Source organism: Agelaius tricolor, unplaced genomic scaffold (assembly GCF_023055355.1).
Source record: "Agelaius tricolor isolate 1412-34295 unplaced genomic scaffold, bAgeTri1.0.p SCAF_8, whole genome shotgun sequence".
NCBI lineage: Eukaryota > Metazoa > Chordata > Aves > Passeriformes > Icteridae > Agelaius > Agelaius tricolor.
In genome coordinates this window covers 38042128-38062124 of record NW_027269268.1, presented here as the reverse complement: position 1 = coordinate 38062124, position 19997 = coordinate 38042128, and the positions used below count along the sequence as shown (strand labels likewise).

Sequence of the window (19997 nt, the reverse complement as noted above, 5' to 3'; positions counted from 1 at the left end):
CCTTTGCAGAGCATTTAAATTCAAGAAGGTTAAGAAGAACTGACAATACTTCAGAACTGAGCCATAAGAAACTCCTTGAACTCCATTTTTACAAAATTAAATTGAACCCAAGAGGGTAAATCAGAAAGGCAGTAAGATATCCTTTACAGGAAATCTACATTCTTTCAAGTTTTGCTTGAGGCAGAATGATAAAAACATACCAGAGCAAGCAATTTTGCTATATGGATACAATTATTCTGCAAAGATGACAAGAAATTATTTAATTACATTTATAATACAGATTTTTAATAATTCAAATGTAAAAAATGCATAATAAAGATTGACTAATAAAAGAACTTACTGGGAAAGGGCAGAAAGCAGATCATAATGCTTCATCGTTTCAGCCAATGTATCAATAGCAGATTCTAAAGTCAAAAGCAGCTCTATGACAAAACCCTGGGGAAAGCCACAGGCCATTATAAATTATGCAATATGCACAAGGAAGATCACAGAAAATCTACTAAGTAGTAATATAAAAACATAAAATCAGTAGCAGTAAACTAAATTATTTCATGCTTCAATTAGAACACAATCCTCACGAGACAGCTCAATTCAGCAGTATAGCTTCCAGACAAGGAAAAATTTCAATTTATTTATAAGCATTTACTGAATTAATTCTAGTTTGCATTTTTTTAAGGATGGATTGAAGGATGAAGTGATTCAGACTTATTCTGCAGTATTAAAATATTAGATACACTCTTAAGATGTACAATGACACTAAGCTGAATGATTGTTAACACTTTATCAGATAAAGTTCTTAACAAAAGAAAACAAAAATAAATAATTTCTTATATGGTTAATCTCAGTATTCTCTAAAAATGAAAGAGGTGGTGTCTACAGTAAACAGATGTATCAAACTCGCTGAAAGAGCCTCTTGCTGTAGAAGAGAATGTGAGCAACTTTTCCTCAGTTAATTAGGTGAAATTCAGGAAGTGTCATGATTAAAACTGTTTCATATTTGAAACACTTAAAAATAAAAAACAACTGAATAAAACAATGCTTTTAAATTTTGCTAATCATGCACGCACATCATTTAGACAGACTTAGTTTTCTAATAAAGTGGGAGCAAAATTTCAATTACCTGAGCTTCTTCTCCTGCATCTCCAACAGTTTCTACTAGTCTGGAGAGAACATCAGAAAGTGTAGATGGAGTGAGAGGCTGCTTCAGAGCCCTGAAAATCTGAAAGGACCTCCCAGCATAATGGCGAGAGGAGCACGAAAGAGCAGTTTGCAAAGCAACTTCACTGAGACGATGTTCCAATTGATATCCTCCTATGAAGGGAAATAAATAGTCAAGCAATGCTTTATAAAAAACCAAGTCCACTTGAATTTACTGAAGAGTAAATTGCCACAGTCATTCCCAAATTTAAAATATTCTCACATCCTCTAAATTTTTCTCAAGAAGTATTAGTCTCAAAAATCTTTACAGGAATATAAACATGTATTCCAAATACTTAATGCTAGAGAGACTTGTAGATAATAAAACATCTATGATTAGAATATTAACTGTTCACAATAAATTAATAAGATGTTTTATCCCATTCCTAAAATATTATATTTAAATCTGTCATAACATAAACATGAAGTGAGCAATACACGAGAAAACTATTATTTAGAAGCAGTAATTTCCTAGAGTGATTTTATAGATAACCTATGCATCTACATGCGTTAAAAAGTATTTATTTAGTTCACAGTCTTGCATAATTGATCATGTATGGTCTGCTTGCTAACATACCTGAGCTAGACTGTTTAAATATAGATACCACATGCTTTAAAAACACAGTTAACTGTTCAGCACTCTTTATATTAGGGTTCTTGGCTGAAACATCTTCATGATTCCAAAGTGGGCCTCTTTTTCTAAAAAATACAAAAATAGAGTAAACAGAATATAAAATGCAGCCTTTGTCATTAATATTATTTAAATTAAGGTGAATTGCAAAAGAATCTACTATGCACCACATAAAAGAAACCACCTAGAAGTGCAGGCATGAATTGGAAGGAATTTTGACAACTGACCAATATTACACAATATACAAGAAGTTAAGACAAAGTGAAAAGCAGTGTATGAGTTCCAATTGAAATAACTGGGTAAGAAAATGGAAAAGATGTTATAGTATATACCATATATAATAGATGGAAGGTATAGTTATAGTATAATAAATAGTTCTCTAAGAAAGAACCAGTACAACTACCACCATTATGCACTTCCTAACTTCCTTTCTTCCAATTCATTTCCATCGATATGCCACACAATTGTAAATTTAGGCTGAGGTAAAGCAAAAGTATCAAAGCATGGAGAAACAGGTAGGATTTCAGATTAACACCATCTTGAAAGCTTAATAAAACTGTCATACAAACTGTACAAATGTGGATGATTTTCCCAATGTCCTGCGCAACAAATTCATCATTTTTGAAATAGTCAGCTCTCTACTACTAGGTAATCCCTAAACTGCACACAAATCTTGCAGTTCTCTAATCATCTCAATGTATTCCTGCCCTAATTCAGAATAAAACATGGCAAAATACTTTTAAACAGACAGGACTTGAAAGAATGGTCAAAATTCTCTGAAAGTGTTGGAAAATTAGAGTTTTTTATATGTGTATCACATAAAAACATTTACTTGTGATAAAACAGAGACAGAATTAAAAACCATGATGCTAAATGGTGAGAGGTTTGCCATTTTTCCAGAAAATATGTCTTGACAAAAACAGAAATTGAAATCTTACCTTGAGGTAATAAATTCTATAAGAGTTTTCACTTTTTCATCCTGCTCTACTGAAATGTCAACCTCATTGAGGATTGTGGTGTGCAGTTGAGAAATGGCAGCACTTGTATTTCCTAAACTGATGCTAGAAGAGGTAGAACTTGAACTAAGCCCTGAGTCTGTCATTGGGGAGGGCTGGTAATCAGGTATAAAATCATGAACACCTGCTGAAATTGAAACAAGGTGATTATGCACTTTTAAGTTGACAGTTAATATAAAATATATCAAAAGAAAAAATAGCCCTCTAAAAAGATCAATAACTTAGTAAATGTAATGAGAATACTTAAAAGAGAATAAATCAATGGATAAATAAAGCAATAAAGCAATAATTTCAAAGAAATCAACAAATCTCATATATCCAAATTCTTCACATGACTTATCTGAACTTTAATTGGGAACTGCTAGATCCCTTTTTAAAACCCCTCTATTATCCTTGATTTTGTACTAATTGTATCAGAGCTCATCAGCTTCTGAGGCATCTCAACTTAATTTAAAAAATTATACAGAATATTTCTTACTAATGAGCAGACTTTTTTTGGTAAAACCCAGTCCAACTGTAACTGACAGTACTTGAAATCAGTGAACACTGAGTATTATCTAGTGAATGGACTCTGAGCAGAGCCCCTGTGGCTGCACAAAGTTTCTCTGAAGTTAGCTTAATCTTGTGGCCAGAAGATTTTTCTCTTCCATATAAAGAATCATGTGACAACAAAATACAACTGCAGTGACTGCTCACATTGCCCTTCCATCCATCTATGAAGGGCTGAAAGAAAGTAAACTACCAAGGAAAACTGGCCAGGCCTTTGACTGTAGCACTTGTATTTAAATAAGTGTAAGACTCACTAACCCACCACAGATTTTCACTATGGAACCACAGAGTTTGGACTGGGGTATTTGAGCTTAGCCACCTCAAATAAAATTTGTCTAACCTTGTGCTAGGCGTGCATATCTGTAAACACCTTATCCTAAACTCCAGCTGGAAATGTTTGATGCTGACCTTATTCTAGTTTCTATCAAACTATTTTTTTATTTTGTCCTGTTTATTTAGATAGTTTTATCCAAGCCCTTAAAGATTAGGAAGGGAATGGTGGTTTTTATATGCCACTGTGTAAATGCACCATTAAAGTTCTGCTAAACAGATTCCTGTAAAATAATCCTTCCACTATACACAGTGGAATTTAATTCCTCATCGCTACAAAAAACCAAATTCACAAATCAGACAACTACTTTTGCAAAGTAATAAAGCCATTGCTGATGTGAACAAAAGAGAACAAACAACTGTATGGCAATATGCTGCCACCTACTGAAATAATATGAAATACTAAATTTTAAAAAACCACAAAGAAGTATTTTAATAGAAACTACAATACAGTCTCACCATCAAAATATTCCCTTCATAAAGAGATACATAGAAATATAAAGTATACTGTACAATTACAATATTGTAAAGTTAAAGGGAATATTAAAAAGTTGTCCTCAAAAAATATTCTGATAGCCAATAAAGAATGCAATCACAGCTGACAAAACTTGGAAATTTTAACTTGCTATAAACAAGTAAGAGATGTATCTTCTTGGTTTTTATTTTCAAAGGCATCATGAAAACAGCTGTATTAAAGTTCCAAAACACAGATCTCCCTCTTTGATTTCCACTACTATTCCTTATACAACTGTGCTCCCAACTCTGATGACTGAGCACAAAGTGCCAATGAGAACTCTATTCATTTTGACTTCATTAATTAAAATTTCACTGGATTAAAATCCAAAGAAATAAATTTTAATGCCAAGGCCTCATGAAAATATTTGCAAGAAATGTGCAAGAAAAACAACAGAAATCTTCTTAATGCCTGTAAGAAACAGGTAACTTCCCATGTCATTTTAACAAGCAACATGTAATAAATCAAAAGCATACCTGTGAAAGTGTAATCTAAATGGGTAGTTTGTTTGACAGTAAGCACCCTGGACTCGTTGAACTCTCTGTTTCTGAGCAGGACAGAAGCAACAGACTGGACATTACTGCCAGAGCCCATCACTATCAGTAGATGCAAAAGTAGTCGCTTACAATGCTCATAGACTTCAGGGTGACCGTGGTCAAAACCTAACACAAAAGGAAAACAGCAAGGCTTTATGATATTCAAAGGCACATGGAATTACATTATTTAAAAAACAGCAGTATTCAAATTGGTTTGCTATACTTTACCAAGTAACAGATATAGAATTCTCTAAACAATATTTTTTCAGTGTTTCAATACAGAAACAGCAGCATATATTTTAACAAACAGTATGTTGATCAGACTAAAATATATCTGATAATCCCATGCAAGGTTAAAGTACAAAGTAATTTTAAGTAAGAACTTCATTTGTGTTCTGTATGAAAATTGTTACACTTAGAAACAGAAAGGAAAACATTGCATTTTACTGTGTCTTCTACAAGAGGTAAAAGTGACTCCTAAACAAAGTGCCTTAAAACAACTCCAAAAAATCTACATTATGCTAATTAAGCTGAAAGACATTTAATTGGATTTTTTAAAAATACTGTAAATAGTATCAAATTAATGGCATTTCAATACAATGGCAAAAATTAATTTAAATATCAAGAACAGCTGAGAATTGCTCAAGTTTCTATAAGTATTTCTGTAAGAAGTTAGTTACCTATAAAAATTGCATGAAGCAAAAGATGTAAGTATCCTCCCCATTCCACCTTTACACTGTGGTCAACTATCAAATCAGTCAAAAGAATCACTGCTATATTGCATCTAAAACAAAAAAATAGTATGTTAGAAGAATGTAACAGGAACTTCACAAAGAGCTTCATATACTTCTAACTTGTATTCTTCAGTCTATAAACATTCACAAAACTGTGTTATAAGGCAAAAGATGAAGGCTAATAATAAAAATAGAAAAATTTTAATCCTCCAGATTAAAAGCTTGAGTAATCTTAAATTGCTGTAAACACACATAAAACAAATGTATTAACTGCCCTTTAATCTGCTATCTTCAAATGACTGTATTTGTGCAACACAAATGAAAACATAAAGAACTGCCACTGGCATTGCCAAAACACCTACCTGTGAAGTGACATGCCCGGAGGAGAAGTTTCAGGCAAGTAATCCACCAGTGGTGACCAGCAACCTCCAGAAGGCGGGAAAGGGAGAGGCTCTCCTTGATTGTGCTCCATCACCTTCAACCGCCAGTTGGAATAGAGAGGCATTGAATCACCTAACACAACAGAAAATTAAACCAGAAATATATTTACAATGCATATTTCTGTATGTTACAGCCTTCTGAAGAAATATTTTTAAATTCTTGAAAAGTTGAGATCTAGGAGAGGGGAAGGGGAGCCAGCTGTAAACAGTAGTTGGACACAGTGTTTTGAAAGAAGTATTATTTCTTTTAGTATAAGGATGATTCTACAGAAGCTGCACACATAACAGAGTAAGGCGTTTTTGAATAGGTTCATAAAACGTATGATAAAAGGAAAAGTGATCTGATGTAATTTCCTTGAATTTCAAACCTCATGCCAGATAGGAAGTTAATTAAGGCTCAGCCCTAAGATTTAACTGAACTCATCTTGAAGAGTGTTTCGTTAGGGGCTAAGGAAGTATTCATCAAGAGCACATCTTTATAGGTCCCACAGCAAAACCCCACCAGTGCTGTCTGCCAGATAATGCTGGCCTGATCCATGGGTAACTTGGAAGCTGCCACTTTTACAACAGCATAGCCTAATCCCACTGGTTGATAGAAGTTACTGCTCAGAAAATCAGTAGATTTGTCAGGAAAGCACAGAAAGACATTTAGGTTTTTTTATTTAGCAAGCTTCAAAAGTGCAAGAAAAACTTCACCTGTTTGGTATGAGAGTATACTGTGTTAACACACCCAAAATGCTTTACTGGTTTAAAAGTTGTTTTGGACTTCAGAACTGTCAGTCAAGACTAGAAACAAGAAAATTGCCTCAACAGTTCTATGTTTCAGTGATTCTACCAGCTCTGTTTGGAAGTATAGCTGCAGAAGTTTCAGATGTTCACACATGAATCAGCTCATTATCACCTTCTTCACTGGAAATGACAAACTCCTTACTGATGGAATATGGGATATATCATCAAGATACTCAGTGTTGCTATCACAAACAGCAAACAAATCCAAAAGTGACTGTAGCTGAGATTCTGGATAATGCCTATCCATGCAGTAATAAACATTCTGGGTGACCAGAAGCCATTAACCTGTTACTGACCCAAAGTTTAGAAGATTCTGCATTAGTATGTCCAGCCCTTACAACAATCTCTGTAGAGGACATTAGGTTTCACCTCCTTAGCAGAGGCACTAAGAATATTCATATTCATATATGAATATGAACATATATACAAATTCACTCTAATCTTCACATTGTGCAAATAATCAGTCACTGAAGAGTGCATCAGAAGATCCTAATGGACTCTTGTTGCTTCAATACAGCATGGACAGGATAGGTTCCATACTGACATCTAAAGCTCAAAATGCAGAAGTTCACCTCCTGTTGTTCAGTTATACAAGAAAATTAAGGAAAAGGCAGTGTTGCACTGTGTGCTGTAACATACCCAAAGTACTTACCTGGTAGTAAAATCAACAGTCAATAAAAAATTGAGTGAAACCTAAGTCTGTGGGACCACTTCCATGACTGAAATATATCTGATTATCCCATGCAGGGTGAAGTACAAAGTCATTGAAATTACTAACAACCTGTTAGCTGAAACAAAAGTTTCAGTGAAACAACTCTTCTGACCAAGCACACAGAACCCACTAATGTAACGCATCATTTACTGTCTGACCACTGTCTTCATTTTTGCCTGATTACATGACCTTTTTTGCTTTCTGTAGCACTGCCATGGCAATTTGTATCTTAGGCATTGGTGCAAAATAATAGTTATTAACAGTTAATAAGCCTCTGTTAAGGAATCTTTGCAAATGCATAATGGAGTTTCAGAAGAAATTTTTACCTCTTTCCATACCTCTGCATCTCAGTGGAAAAAAAACAACATAGATCACAAAAAATAACTCAAGACACTTTTTCAGAACAATCTTGGAAATTAGATGTACATAAAGAGAACTTTTTTCCCTGCTATATTTTCCTTCGTTATGGATTAAAAAAAGTTTAGTATCCTTTTTTTTGAATAAGTCAAGGAATGCTATCCTTTAAAAGAACAATTACTTGCAATTTTCTTCTTTTAAAAAACTTCTTTTCCATCACCTTTTTTTAAATCTCATCTTCATGCTGCTCATCTCTGTTTCTTGTGCCTAACTGTCGAAGGAAATAGAGTAAAACCATTTCATTCAGGAAGATGTTCACAACTCACTCAAGAGGATAACAGAAAGAACAAAGCATATTATCTTCCTTGAATATTTTATTGCAGTCAAATGTATGCTAGACTTCAATAGTAGTAATAAGATGGAGGAAGATAAAAAACCCCTTGATATTTAATAAGTTTATGCAAAAAACATTGATAATGCTTATTTCTTTATGTTCCACAACCTTCAGCAGAAATATTGACTTGTGAAAATTCTGTGTGCTGTTCATAGAAATATTTTAAAATAAAGAATATTACTTTTTTCCTCTTCATATGATCCTCCAGAGCTGCTGCTGTAGCGAGATTCCAGTCTGTGGTGCTGGCGGTTTAAGTTGCTGTTCAACCCGCTGTAGATGTCTAGGTGTGCGTAACTGTAGGTGCAAATAAAGCACAATTAGTAACTGACGTTCTGCAACAAACACTAATCAGGGTCTCTCAGGAAAACTGTATTTCTGCAAAACTCCTTTAGAAAAAACAATTCATCTTACAAGGATAATCAACATGATGCCAAAGCACCTCAGCCATGTAAGACATACCTTCTCAAGCAACACCAGATAAGGGGATTCAAAGAGATTATCCACTATAAATTGTATTTCTGTTCCATCATTTTCACTAACATTTAAGCACATTAAAATAATTGTTACCATTTTACATAAGTTCTTCTCAGTCTAGAACAAAATAAGGAAATCCAAATGTGATCTGTCAGAGACATATGCATGTATACACACAGAGTGTCCAAGATCCTACCTTGCTAATCTGATAAAACTATAAAGAAATCAGATAAATTAGAGTGCTAAATCACCATTTCCAAACTGTTTCTATATTTCTCTCCTTTTGGCAAGTCCAAGATGTACAGGGTGCATCTTATCAAGAAGCATATACCTTGGGCAGGTTTCAGACAACCCTACAGTATATGCCAAAACTCACAGAGACTTTCAAAACTGCCTTCATTACTTTACAAGTTTCTTCAGCTTGAGCCCCCATAGCAGCCAAGTCCTTGTCTGTGCCTTGCTCAGCTGAATTCTGAATGACACCTTGCATTCCAGGTTTCTGTGATTTACTATCATACAGCTCACCCCAATTCAATTTAAGTATTGGGGTTGCCTCTACCAATATATTTACTATTCTAATTATATTGGCATAATTATCCTAGAGAAGGAAAGAAAGTGTGCAACTGAGAAGTTATATCAGAACTGTAATTATTAAAGCTCTCAAACAAGTTGTCAGAAACTCATTTGCGAACTTATGACATTGTTCCTACTTGACAGTAATGGCAGACGTGCACACTTTGCTCATGCTAATCACAGCGTCTCCACTCCCTCTTCACTTGAAGGTTAGCTATCCATATTAACACAAAATGACAGCATGCCCACACTCAGTTACTGCTGAGCTCCAAGTACACAGCCTGACTAAGTCTGTATCAACTGTTTGCTTTCCACCAGCCTCACAGTGTCTGCCAAATTTCTCCAAAAGATTATGTTTAAATAGCTCAAAAATTAGGGAGGGAGAAATCTGTTTTAAAGTTAGCTGTAAAGTATCTTGACACAGATACCAGGCATCCAAATACCCTAGCTAGGGAAAATAAACTAGCAACACATAGGCAGTGTTCATTTCCAGTGAGGTAATAAATCTGCAAGTCATAAAATCACATAATTACTTGGATTGGAAGGGACCTTAAAGATCATTTGGTTCCAACCCCCCTGCCAAGGCAGGAACACCTTCCACTAGACTAGGTTGCTCAGAGCTCTATCCAGCTTGGCCTTGAACATTTCCAGAGATGGGGCATCCACTTTTCTGGGCAATATGTTCCAGTGTCTTACCAACCCCACCTCACAGTACAATTGCCCTCATGTGAAGATACACAATCCAGTGTAACAGTAGTTACTTCAGGCACCACCAACAATATAACTGTAAGCAATACAATGCCTGACCTGGACTGGAGTTCAAACTACAGTTGAGGCTGCTAGTGTTAATCCCAAATAGTATTCCAGTTCTGTTGACATGCATGCCATTACATGGAATGTAATCCCTGCAATGAAGACATACCTGGACCTGCTGAGATGGGAGTATTCCAAGTACCTAAAAGGAATTCCTGTGATTCAACTAGAACTGCTCTTTGAGGAGATACTTACTTCTCTTCAATACTGTCTTTCATGTGTTTACTGTCAGGATTGCCATCTGTGGGAGCCACCATTGTATTGCTACTAGAAGTGGTACCTGTGAATTATGGACAAGGAAAAAGGTTGGTCAATAAAATGGAAAAGTAGTCTTAAGCACTACAAGATCACCCTTATTTACTGGTCCTTGCCCAGAGCCCTAATCAGGTTTATTCTACAGCAACTGGCACAAATACAAACTGAGCCATACTTTCACGTGCAATAAAGGATTGTGAGCTGCTACCATAATTTCATTAACCAGAAAAAAAATTATCTATTCCAGGAATCTCTAACTCTTCAATGTAAATTAAGTAGAAAGTTTTTTAAGCAGTTTCTAGAGACCTATCTCCTTTTTTGCTGTATTAAACGCCTCACAGTAATCTGCAAAATGTAGTTGGACTTTGTTATCCAGTTAATTCAAACCACAAACTCATTAAGGATTAAAACCTATTAGCCTGTGGTGCAGCTTTTAACAATTCTCTTTAAGGAGAAATTTGCAAGCATCACATTGAACCGACAGCCCCATCTGGAAGCAATTTTGTACCCTTCCAGCCTTTGCTATTCTAAATTACATTAAGTGCAAGAGCCCCAGATTTTTTTTCACATTTTTTAAACACTTCCAAGAACAAGTGCCAACGCATCCACCATGTGATAGGTCCAGGCTGCTTCATAATATTGACTAATTTTCAGCACAAAAGTCAAGGCCTTGCTTAGATTCCCTCCCCACATCTGTGTCTTTTGCAGCTCAATTTGACAGATGGAAACTGTACCAAAACAAGACTGCTTTTCCCCACATTTCTCAGCATGTTCTTGGATTGAAGTATGAGGTAGACACCTTTGATATGTTCAGCACTTTGGGGGGTTTTTGATGATTGGTCTATTGTTAATAATTTCTAGATAAATTTTCCTAAGTAAGTGAACTTAAATCTTGAAACAAGTCCTGTGGATGCAGTTTGTGTCTGTAACAGAACTTCAAATGCAATAACTTAGATGGATTTAAAATAATATACATTTTCCCCATGGTTTTACTGACTAAACATCAAAGTTATATAATGAAGGTAGACAGTGCAAGGTCTCTGAACACAGATGAAGTCTGATGCACACATTAAGACAAACCTGTCCCTTGTGAACCTATCAGATGTTCTTCAGTAAGAACTCTGGGTACACCAAAATCTGCAGATACTGTAAAACAAACTTTTAACCTGTTTTTTAGATACAGAACCTTGCACTCCTACAGAATATTTACAAATGCAGTCCAGTGGCATAACTGATTGGCAGCAGCATGTTTATAATTATCAATAATAAGAGTTTAAATGAGTGAAGTCAGTAAATGTTTACCTGAAGTGACAGAAGGGATTTTGTAACTAGATGTAATGCGGTAATATGGTGGATTATCCATATGGGTGACTCCTGAACTGACAGGATCCGTAAGCTGAAGTTCACTCACCAGCTCTTCTAGTAGTTGCATTGTTTTGTCTCTACCCAAATAAACAATGACTTTCTTTACCTGCAATAAAAAACACATATATATAAATATTTATTTATATGAAAATATTTGAATACCACAACTTGTTAGAATCAGTATCTACCTGCACTGCAAGCAAGGATACATGAAACTTACTTCAGTTCTAAAAGCAACCAAAGTTGCTTTCCTAGCTGTCAACAGCAGGAAGCATGGGGAATACATCACAACAGTAAGAAAGTAAATTTTCTGTGTTCCAGAAAAATTTTCCGTAAATTTTCTGTATTCTTCTGACAATAAAGTTTGAAAGTATGCTTCTGAAAATCATTTAAGCAAAAGATTTTCTTACAAAGGTTTTAGCAGCACCTGAGACCAACACTGGAATGAATGTATTCTGATATAATTTCTTCTTGATATTTCACAATTCTGTTCCATACTATTTCTTTTCCTGCATATTATCATATTTTTCTTCATGCTATCCTGCAGTGCTCTCACATACATTTTCACATAAAATAAAATTGTTTTGAGGGTTCCATACTATTTCTTTTCCTGCATATTATCATATTTTTCTTCATGCTATCCTGCAGTGCTCTCACATACATTTTCACATAAAATAAAATTGTTTTGAGGGTGCTTGGGATGGTTTGTGGGGTTTTTCTGTATAATATTGGTCATGAAATAATGATGCTCTGCAGGGTGTAACTGGTGCTTTATTTTCCTGTATTATCTGTCTGCTTTTCAGAAATATACTAAATTATAGCATGAGAAAAAAATTGTTCAGTGTGTACTCTTAATAAAATTAATCCAAGTTTACCTATCAAACTCTGAAGATTACTTTGTATGACAAAAGAAAATAACATGCCAAGACACATGTGGAATTTTAGTAACTTTTTTACATTTTTATTATTTAATCACTTAATAATATCTATGGTCTTCATATAGTCCTACAATCATTCAATTAATGACAAATTAATTAATTTAATTGATTCTGTAATTTTGACATAGATGTCCAAAGTAATGCAAACAAAAGAACTGAATTTGATTTGTTCATAGTATTAGTGGTCATAAAATACATGGTGGAAATTTTGATACTATCAATCCAACCTCACATTTTTATTTGGTGATCTTTGCTGCCAGACATACCAATTTTTAAAATATCAATAAGCACCAATGAGAGATCTGTCACATACTCACATAAGGCAAAAGGCTGGGTTCACTGTTCACTCCACAAATACTGATCAAGAAGTGCAAAATTATTTTCAGATTCTTTGGCCAGCTGTCTGCCAAAGTAGTCCAGACATTTTCTATCTCTGACCAAGCCACTTCATCACCATACTAGAAAACAAAATAAATATATGTCCTGAAAACTTCATCAGAAAACACTGTACTCAGAAATTATCTGCACTAATCAAGCAAAACAGGCTCTAGAAAAAAGAGACATAAATCTTGTTGATTTATGTTGACACAAAACTGTTGCCTTTTTAATGTTCCGGAATGATGCTTTCATGTGTTTTTTTAAAAACATTTTCTGGAAATAGCTTTTTCTTCTATAGATATAATTGTATAAAAATATATCTAAAGATATGTGTACATATTTTATATCCCATTGATATATAATATATTAGACTGAGGAAGCTGGGCCTTTCTAGTCTAGAGAAGACTGAGAGGGGAGGGTCTCATTAATATATATATTTATAAGTATCTCAAAGGTCAAGAGGATGGTGCCAGACTCCTTTGGGTGGTGCCCAGCGACAGGATGAGGAGCAATGGGCATACACTAACACACAAGAAGTTCCATCTCAACATGAAGAAGAATTTCTTTCCATAGAGGATGGAGAGCCCTGCAACAGGCTGCTGAGGGAGGTCACGAAGCCTCCTTCTCTGGAGACCAAAAACCCACCTAGACAAGTTCCTGTGTAACATGCTCAGTGTGACCCTCCTTTGGCAGGAGGGTTGGTCCTGATGATCTCCTGAGGTCCCTTTCAACTCTAATAATTCTGTGCAATTTAACAGAGACCCAGTCTCCCAGTTGCTGAAAATACTGAATAAAACTCCATGGACCACACACTGACAAGAGCTTTTAGTTGATAGTTCAAAACATGATCTCTCATCACTAAGATTCTTATTGACAGGAGCATTGCATGTGAGCAATACTTCTCTGTTGGAGGTAGCTATGATAGGAAGAAGGAGAGTCAATCAGGTAGCAAGAGAGGTTCCAAAACTCCACTTTGAGATCATAGGCACACAGGCAGTTAGGTATTCTCTATCCAGCTAGACATCTCTATTGCAAAACATTAGTTATACACTGTCACTATACATAACAATTATACATAACAATTACTATGACATTTATGTAATATATTACTTATTTCTTGGAATACCTCAAAACTTTAGGGTATAGTTTGGGTACACAAAGCACCTCCACAAATATAAACAGTACCTCTTGAAAGCTTGGTCACATAGTATCTCTGAAGAGTATTTTCCAGCATCCTAAACAGAACAATCCACTGAAATAGATAAGCATGTAAGTAATTAATTTTACCTTTGCAGTCATGTACATCAGATTGTTCAGAACCATAGCTGTAGCCTGTGGTGACCCCCAGCCTTCTCCTCGTAGCCATCGTCTGCTGTTCACCATCATTTCCCTGTCCTTCAGAGAATCTTCTTCATCTTCATCTTGCCGACGAATGGTTGGCAAAGGTTTCAAGTCCACCAACTCAATATTGTTCATCCATGGCAGCAGATAATGCAGCATCACCTGTCTCCCAGCTGGGTGAGCTGTTTGGATTCTCTGACTCACTTCTGCCATTCAAAAATTAGGTACATACATGAATTCCAAATCAGTAATGAGAACTGGCTTGGTGATAACAACAATCATGAACCCAGCACACCATACTGATACAATGTCATGCTGATACAGATGCATTTTTTTTGTTTAGCTGACTAGTGCCATGTCATAATGATAAAGTCTACAGTCTTCAGCAGAGCTAACTGAAGACACTGCTGACAAACAGTATGATGTAGAAATCACATTAGTATGCATATATATATATACACACATATATATGCATGTATATGTGTGTGTGTACATATATTCCTTGAATTGAAGGAGGGAACTGAAAAACCTATGGCATGAAAATGTACCAAGTTTGGCAAAAGAAACACTTAAAATTTTTTCTTCCTTATATTAGTCCTAGTAGGTTTTTTTTTAAATTTATGTAATAGGTTATTATTCTGCAATTGTTTAAAAATGCTGCAGAATAATGTATTTAAGCAATCTACAATAAATAACACACTAAAGGGAACAATGAAAGAATGTTTTTTTTTAAATTGCAAATTATTTCTATAATGTGATTTTCCATGGTTATTAGAAAGTCAGTAAAATATTTTTGATTCATGTTCTTTCACCTTGAATATATTTCAAACAAGTGAACAAAAACTGTCACTTAGTAGGCTTTTTTGTCTCTATTCAGTATGATGATGTTGGTGTCCTGATTTTAGTGAATTACATAAAAATCAGTTATTGAAAAATAAGAATGACACATTTTGTACAATGCTTTTGACTTGATGAAGTTTTTTGTTTTGTTTTAAAATCATACCTGAGAAGATAGCAAGTGTCAGCTCAGGATAAGTCCTTGCTAATTCTTCTGACAGTTGATAATAGGACATAGAATACAAATGTGGTAAAGGAGAAGGCTGTCCCAAAACCCCATCCATCCGCTGAACTTCCAGTTTGTGAGCATAACGGAACATCTTTGGTTCCAAAATCTACAACAGTAATGTTCAGAATTTGAAGCTAAGTATAGAGCTACTGTAGAAATTTTTATACAAAAATCACTTTTTAAGTTAATGCATCTATTCTCAGTCATGTTTCTTATCTATGCAGATCTCCATACACCTACAGCATTTGCTGACACGGTGATAAATTAATAGAAGACTAGCTAAGATACATTCTACGTGATGAGTTTCCAGCAATAAAGTTCCAAAACCTGCTTTCACAAAATACCATCTTAAATACAAATTTATCTATAAAGAAATGCAAAATACTATTTAACATTTGCATTTCCAAACAACACCAATTTTTGCTCATCTATGAGACACGGACAGGAACAACACAATCTCTGATGTGGTAGAGATGCAGCAGGAGGCTGAAGCATTCTGATACTTTAAAAATCAATTTGGGTTGATTTTGACAAGTAGTATCCATGTGAGAAGAGAGACGGGGATGATATATCAATAAGGGTGTGACTTCAGCAGGGACTTCACTGTTGAATTCAGCTGACCAAAAAACCTTAAAAAAAATCTCCAAGACTTAAGGTTGGAACTACTATCAGCACAGATTTTTAAACACTAATGTGACCTTAAGTTTACCCCTAAATGGCCTCAGAAAGGAATATACAAAAGTAAATTAAATGGGTAACAAGATCTTCACTGTCATCTCTCCACATGGACGGATGAAAAAATGTTTGGTAATAGTGCAAAAATCAGAAAACCGACAGCTACCCCAGCAGACAGAGAAGGCTTGGGAAGGAATCTGCTTCTCTCTGAGGTGCCTTTGGACAAAGGGAGCTATGTATCACTCAGTTTCAGGGCCAAATCAAGAGAGTCCTGATTTAGGTTGTTTCCTGAAAAAGCAGGTACTATGAAAATACAGGTCTTGAGTGCATAGAAACAGACAGACTTTCAGGAAAGTCTATATGTGCCAGGTAAGGATCTGGTTTAACTATGTACTAAAATAGAGAAGAAAAAAAAAAACACATTGTTTTTCAATTTCCTTACTGAAGACAACTAAACAAAACCAGATTTTTTTTAATATATAGGACAATTATTATTTTAAAAGAAAAAAAAAAAATCAGAATTTGCTTACAAACCTGCAATAGTTGCATAGCAACTTCATAGATAGCCCTAGTAGAATCAGCTGCTTTAAACAGTATGAGATTCAGGAGGGTCACTGTATCACACTGGTAATCCCTATGAAAGAATGGCAAGTATGAAAAAAATAAAATTACATTTGGTTTTCTAAGATTTGAAGTTCTACATAAAAGCACACTGAAAATGGAATTTTTAAAGCTTTGAAAAATGCTGTAGTACCTGTTTTGGAACACGTTGGCGATGGCTTTAAAGCAGCCAGCTGCTACCCGCTTGGAACCTGTGTAACACCGGTCAACGGCCCAGTACATGAGGTTACTCTGGTCAGGATTGAGTTCCAAGAGCAGCATCACTGCCTCACAGCCCAGCTGGTGAACCTAGAGAACAATAAATATATTATGTAAAAATGTAGAAAAAAAGACCAACTTACAAAATGGCATAAAATAGGAAAACAACTATTTAAGAAAGCTGAAACCTTTGGGAACATGAAATCTTTTTCATCCAAAAATCAATGACACCATAGACTAAAGTAGCAGCAGATGATTCTATCACACTGTTACTGTTCAACTTGCACACAGTCATAAATTATTGACACAAATAACTAGAGCTCTATTGACTTTTTTTTCCCCTTCAGTTCCAAGGCTAGCTTGAGCTTTTTTCTGTCTCACACCGAAACACTGCCCTGAAAGCACTAGATACAAAGAAGCATTTAAAGACAAGCAAGAATTCCAGTGGGATACAAGGGATACATCTGCATGGAGACTTGCATCTTTCCTGGACTCAAAGTAGCCCACAGGTGCTGTATTTTTATGTAGTCCTAGCGTTCTAGGGCAATGAGGTCCTACCTTTAAAGCTTACCTTGCTGTTCAGATGAAAAGCTTGATCTTACTAACTCCAAAGGACCTCAAGGAACTCTACAGTCTCACAAGAGTTCATGTTCAAAATCTCATCTCTTTTAAATTTGTGGAGCACCTGACTTATTACTACAACTTAACATGGTTGGTCAGTTTATAAACAATATACAGTGCTTCACCCCTTGTCCTTTCCTCTTCAATTCTGTTTCTCTTGGTGTCTGATTAGGGACCACCTTCCTCAACAGGGTGAATACACATGAAGGACAGTGCAAAACCCTACTAAAACAGCTTTGAGCTTAAGTAGAGCACTTAGGCAAATCTGTCTGCAAACTCACTAAAACATGTGTTTGAGGCACTGATAGTTGCAAAGTGATGTTGACATTGCTTGTATTACCTTTTTATCTTGTGAATCCAAAATATTATCCAGCCATTTGTATAAATAGCCATCAGATGAAAGCCCAACATTGTCTGCAACAGGGCCACAACACAGTACAGCAGACATAGCCTTTGGAAAGCAATGAAAAACACGTTTTAATAACTCAGATACAGGAATTGCTCTTACTCAGTCCACTAAAGTATCAGATAACTAAATACTAACCTGTTAAGAGAGAAAGACCAAGGGCAATAAAAAATGTTTAACATTTTATTCAAGAAATTATGAAATCATATTTTCCTCAACTTTCGAATACAAGGAAGGGTCAATACTAAAATGCTGACATATTGAAGAGTTAATACAGCATTAACCAGTTTCATTGCTAATTTACATTTAGACGAAAGCCTTTAACTTAAGCAAATGTGAACTAAAGTGAGGAAGTGAACATTCAGTAGTGATTATAAGAAATTTCAATAGCAAGTGCAATAGTCGCAGTATGGGAAAAGCGGAACTGACATAAATACACATGTAAGCAGAAGGAATAAAAAGGTGCTAAAACATGGATGTGAAAACCACATCTCAAAGCCCAAATGCTGAATTTGCATCATGTTGACATAACAATCTATTTCCAAAATTCAGAAGTGTTAAAATACCTTTAATGCACAGTATTGGTGTCTGTTTATTCGCATGTTTCTATCACTGTATCTGTCCAGGGGAGTAAACATGATACTAAAAGGGCCTGCCCAGTGACTGAACAGCATAAATAGACTGTGGCGTAGACTCTGCTGTGGAAAGACACTTCTTCTCTGGTGAACTGTAAGAAATACACACAGTTATACACACTCCTCCTGTAATTCTTTAAGATAAAGCATGTAATGCAAACAGACCCAAACTATGAATATAAAAGGAAAAATCCCTGTAAAGATCCACTATTATTTTAACACCATAATGCCTGGATGTAGATTGACTATTGTCCTGTTTAATGCCAGTAGTGTACAAGAATAAGTTATTTATTAGTACACAGAACTCAAATACATAAACAATCAACAGGACTTTGCCAAACAATACCAAAATCTCTTAAAACTAATACTGCTAAAGTTATACTGAAAAATGATGTCACTAATTATTTTAATAAAAGTATTCTGAAAGTTCAGATAAGAAGTGTCTTTTGGTTTAGTTTCTGTTTGGTTGGTTTGGTTTTTTTTAAATATACTGCATATTAAATAATCAGTAATCAGAATTTACATTTTTACATACCTGGAACATTTTGGATGATATTTGCCACTAAGGCACTAAAATGGCATCGGATATCTTTCAATGTATCAGAATCCTTTTCATTTTCTGCTTCTAGGAGTTGTCTTGTTAGATCAACATACTCAAGTAAAGTGTTGTTGAGGGAATGTGTTTCATTATCAAGGCCACCACTTGCACTGAACAAATAAAGTAAATTTAGAAAATCAAAGAGCACAGTAATTACATATAACATTTGAATAACATCATTATGTTTTTTTATCTTTAAAACCCCTACATCCTCATCACTGCAAATACTTAATTCAAAGTAATTTCTTCATCCAGCTTCTACTTCAGCAATACAGTAAAAAATTCCAGTGAAAGCAAACTAAGAATCAAACCTAATTATCTGAAGTCACTTATCCTTCCACAGAACTAGCTTTTTTACTGGGGACAAGTGTTAACTAAAATCTTCAAACATGAAGTCTCTTCCCCCTCCCCTTGTGAGAACTTTAAAAGATAAGGGAAAGAATGGTTTTAATAGTTGGATTCTATAATATCAGCATGCTGATAGACATTACAGCAATGCTTCTGAGGCAATTTTCTGAAATACACTTGAAGGTTGAGAATTTCACGCATATATTGTTATGGCTGACAAATACATATCTAAGTATCATTGTCAAATTGTGGGGGGAGGAGCCAACCATCTCCTAGACTACTTGCTCTCACACAATTCCACATGCATAGGAAAAAATTTCCTAGGGACTTCTGTAAAACATATGCCAAAACTTCTTTCAAAGTGTCCCTACACAAGCAGGGTAAACTGAGGAAAAGAAAACAACTGAGTTAACATTCTCCACCCTTCAGAAGTCCAACATTAATGAGCAGCAGCCTTCTTTGCATAGGATGTGCTGACTAGCACCAGCACTCC

The 19997-nt window shown here is 35.2% G+C and overlaps 1 protein-coding gene across 14 annotated transcripts in view; it reads right to left on the bottom strand.

The window, feature by feature from the left end:
* FRYL (FRY like transcription coactivator) overlaps positions 1–19997 on the bottom strand; it is a 163595-nt gene that overhangs the window by 37277 nt on the left and 106321 nt on the right. For 11 of the 14 annotated variants that reach the window (XM_071432423.1, XM_071432426.1, XM_071432424.1 and 8 more), the window contains 18 exons: positions 19094–19266; positions 18490–18650; positions 17858–17968; positions 16832–16986; positions 16612–16711; positions 15340–15508; positions 14283–14542; positions 12935–13075; positions 11617–11785; positions 10255–10339; positions 8381–8493; positions 5870–6020; positions 5454–5557; positions 4714–4899; positions 2767–2971; positions 1775–1896; positions 1121–1311; positions 341–435 (listed from right to left, as the gene is read on the bottom strand). In XM_071432423.1, coding sequence (XP_071288524.1) covers positions 341–435; positions 1121–1311; positions 1775–1896; positions 2767–2971; positions 4714–4899; positions 5454–5557; positions 5870–6020; positions 8381–8493; positions 10255–10339; positions 11617–11785; positions 12935–13075; positions 14283–14542; positions 15340–15508; positions 16612–16711; positions 16832–16986; positions 17858–17968; positions 18490–18650; positions 19094–19266 — 2691 coding nt within the window. The remainder of the gene's footprint in view (positions 1–340; positions 436–1120; positions 1312–1774; positions 1897–2766; positions 2972–4713; positions 4900–5453; positions 5558–5869; positions 6021–8380; positions 8494–10254; positions 10340–11616; positions 11786–12934; positions 13076–14282; positions 14543–15339; positions 15509–16611; positions 16712–16831; positions 16987–17857; positions 17969–18489; positions 18651–19093; positions 19267–19997) is intronic. The other 3 variants (XM_071432417.1, XM_071432430.1, XM_071432428.1) reach the window with 1 other exon arrangement.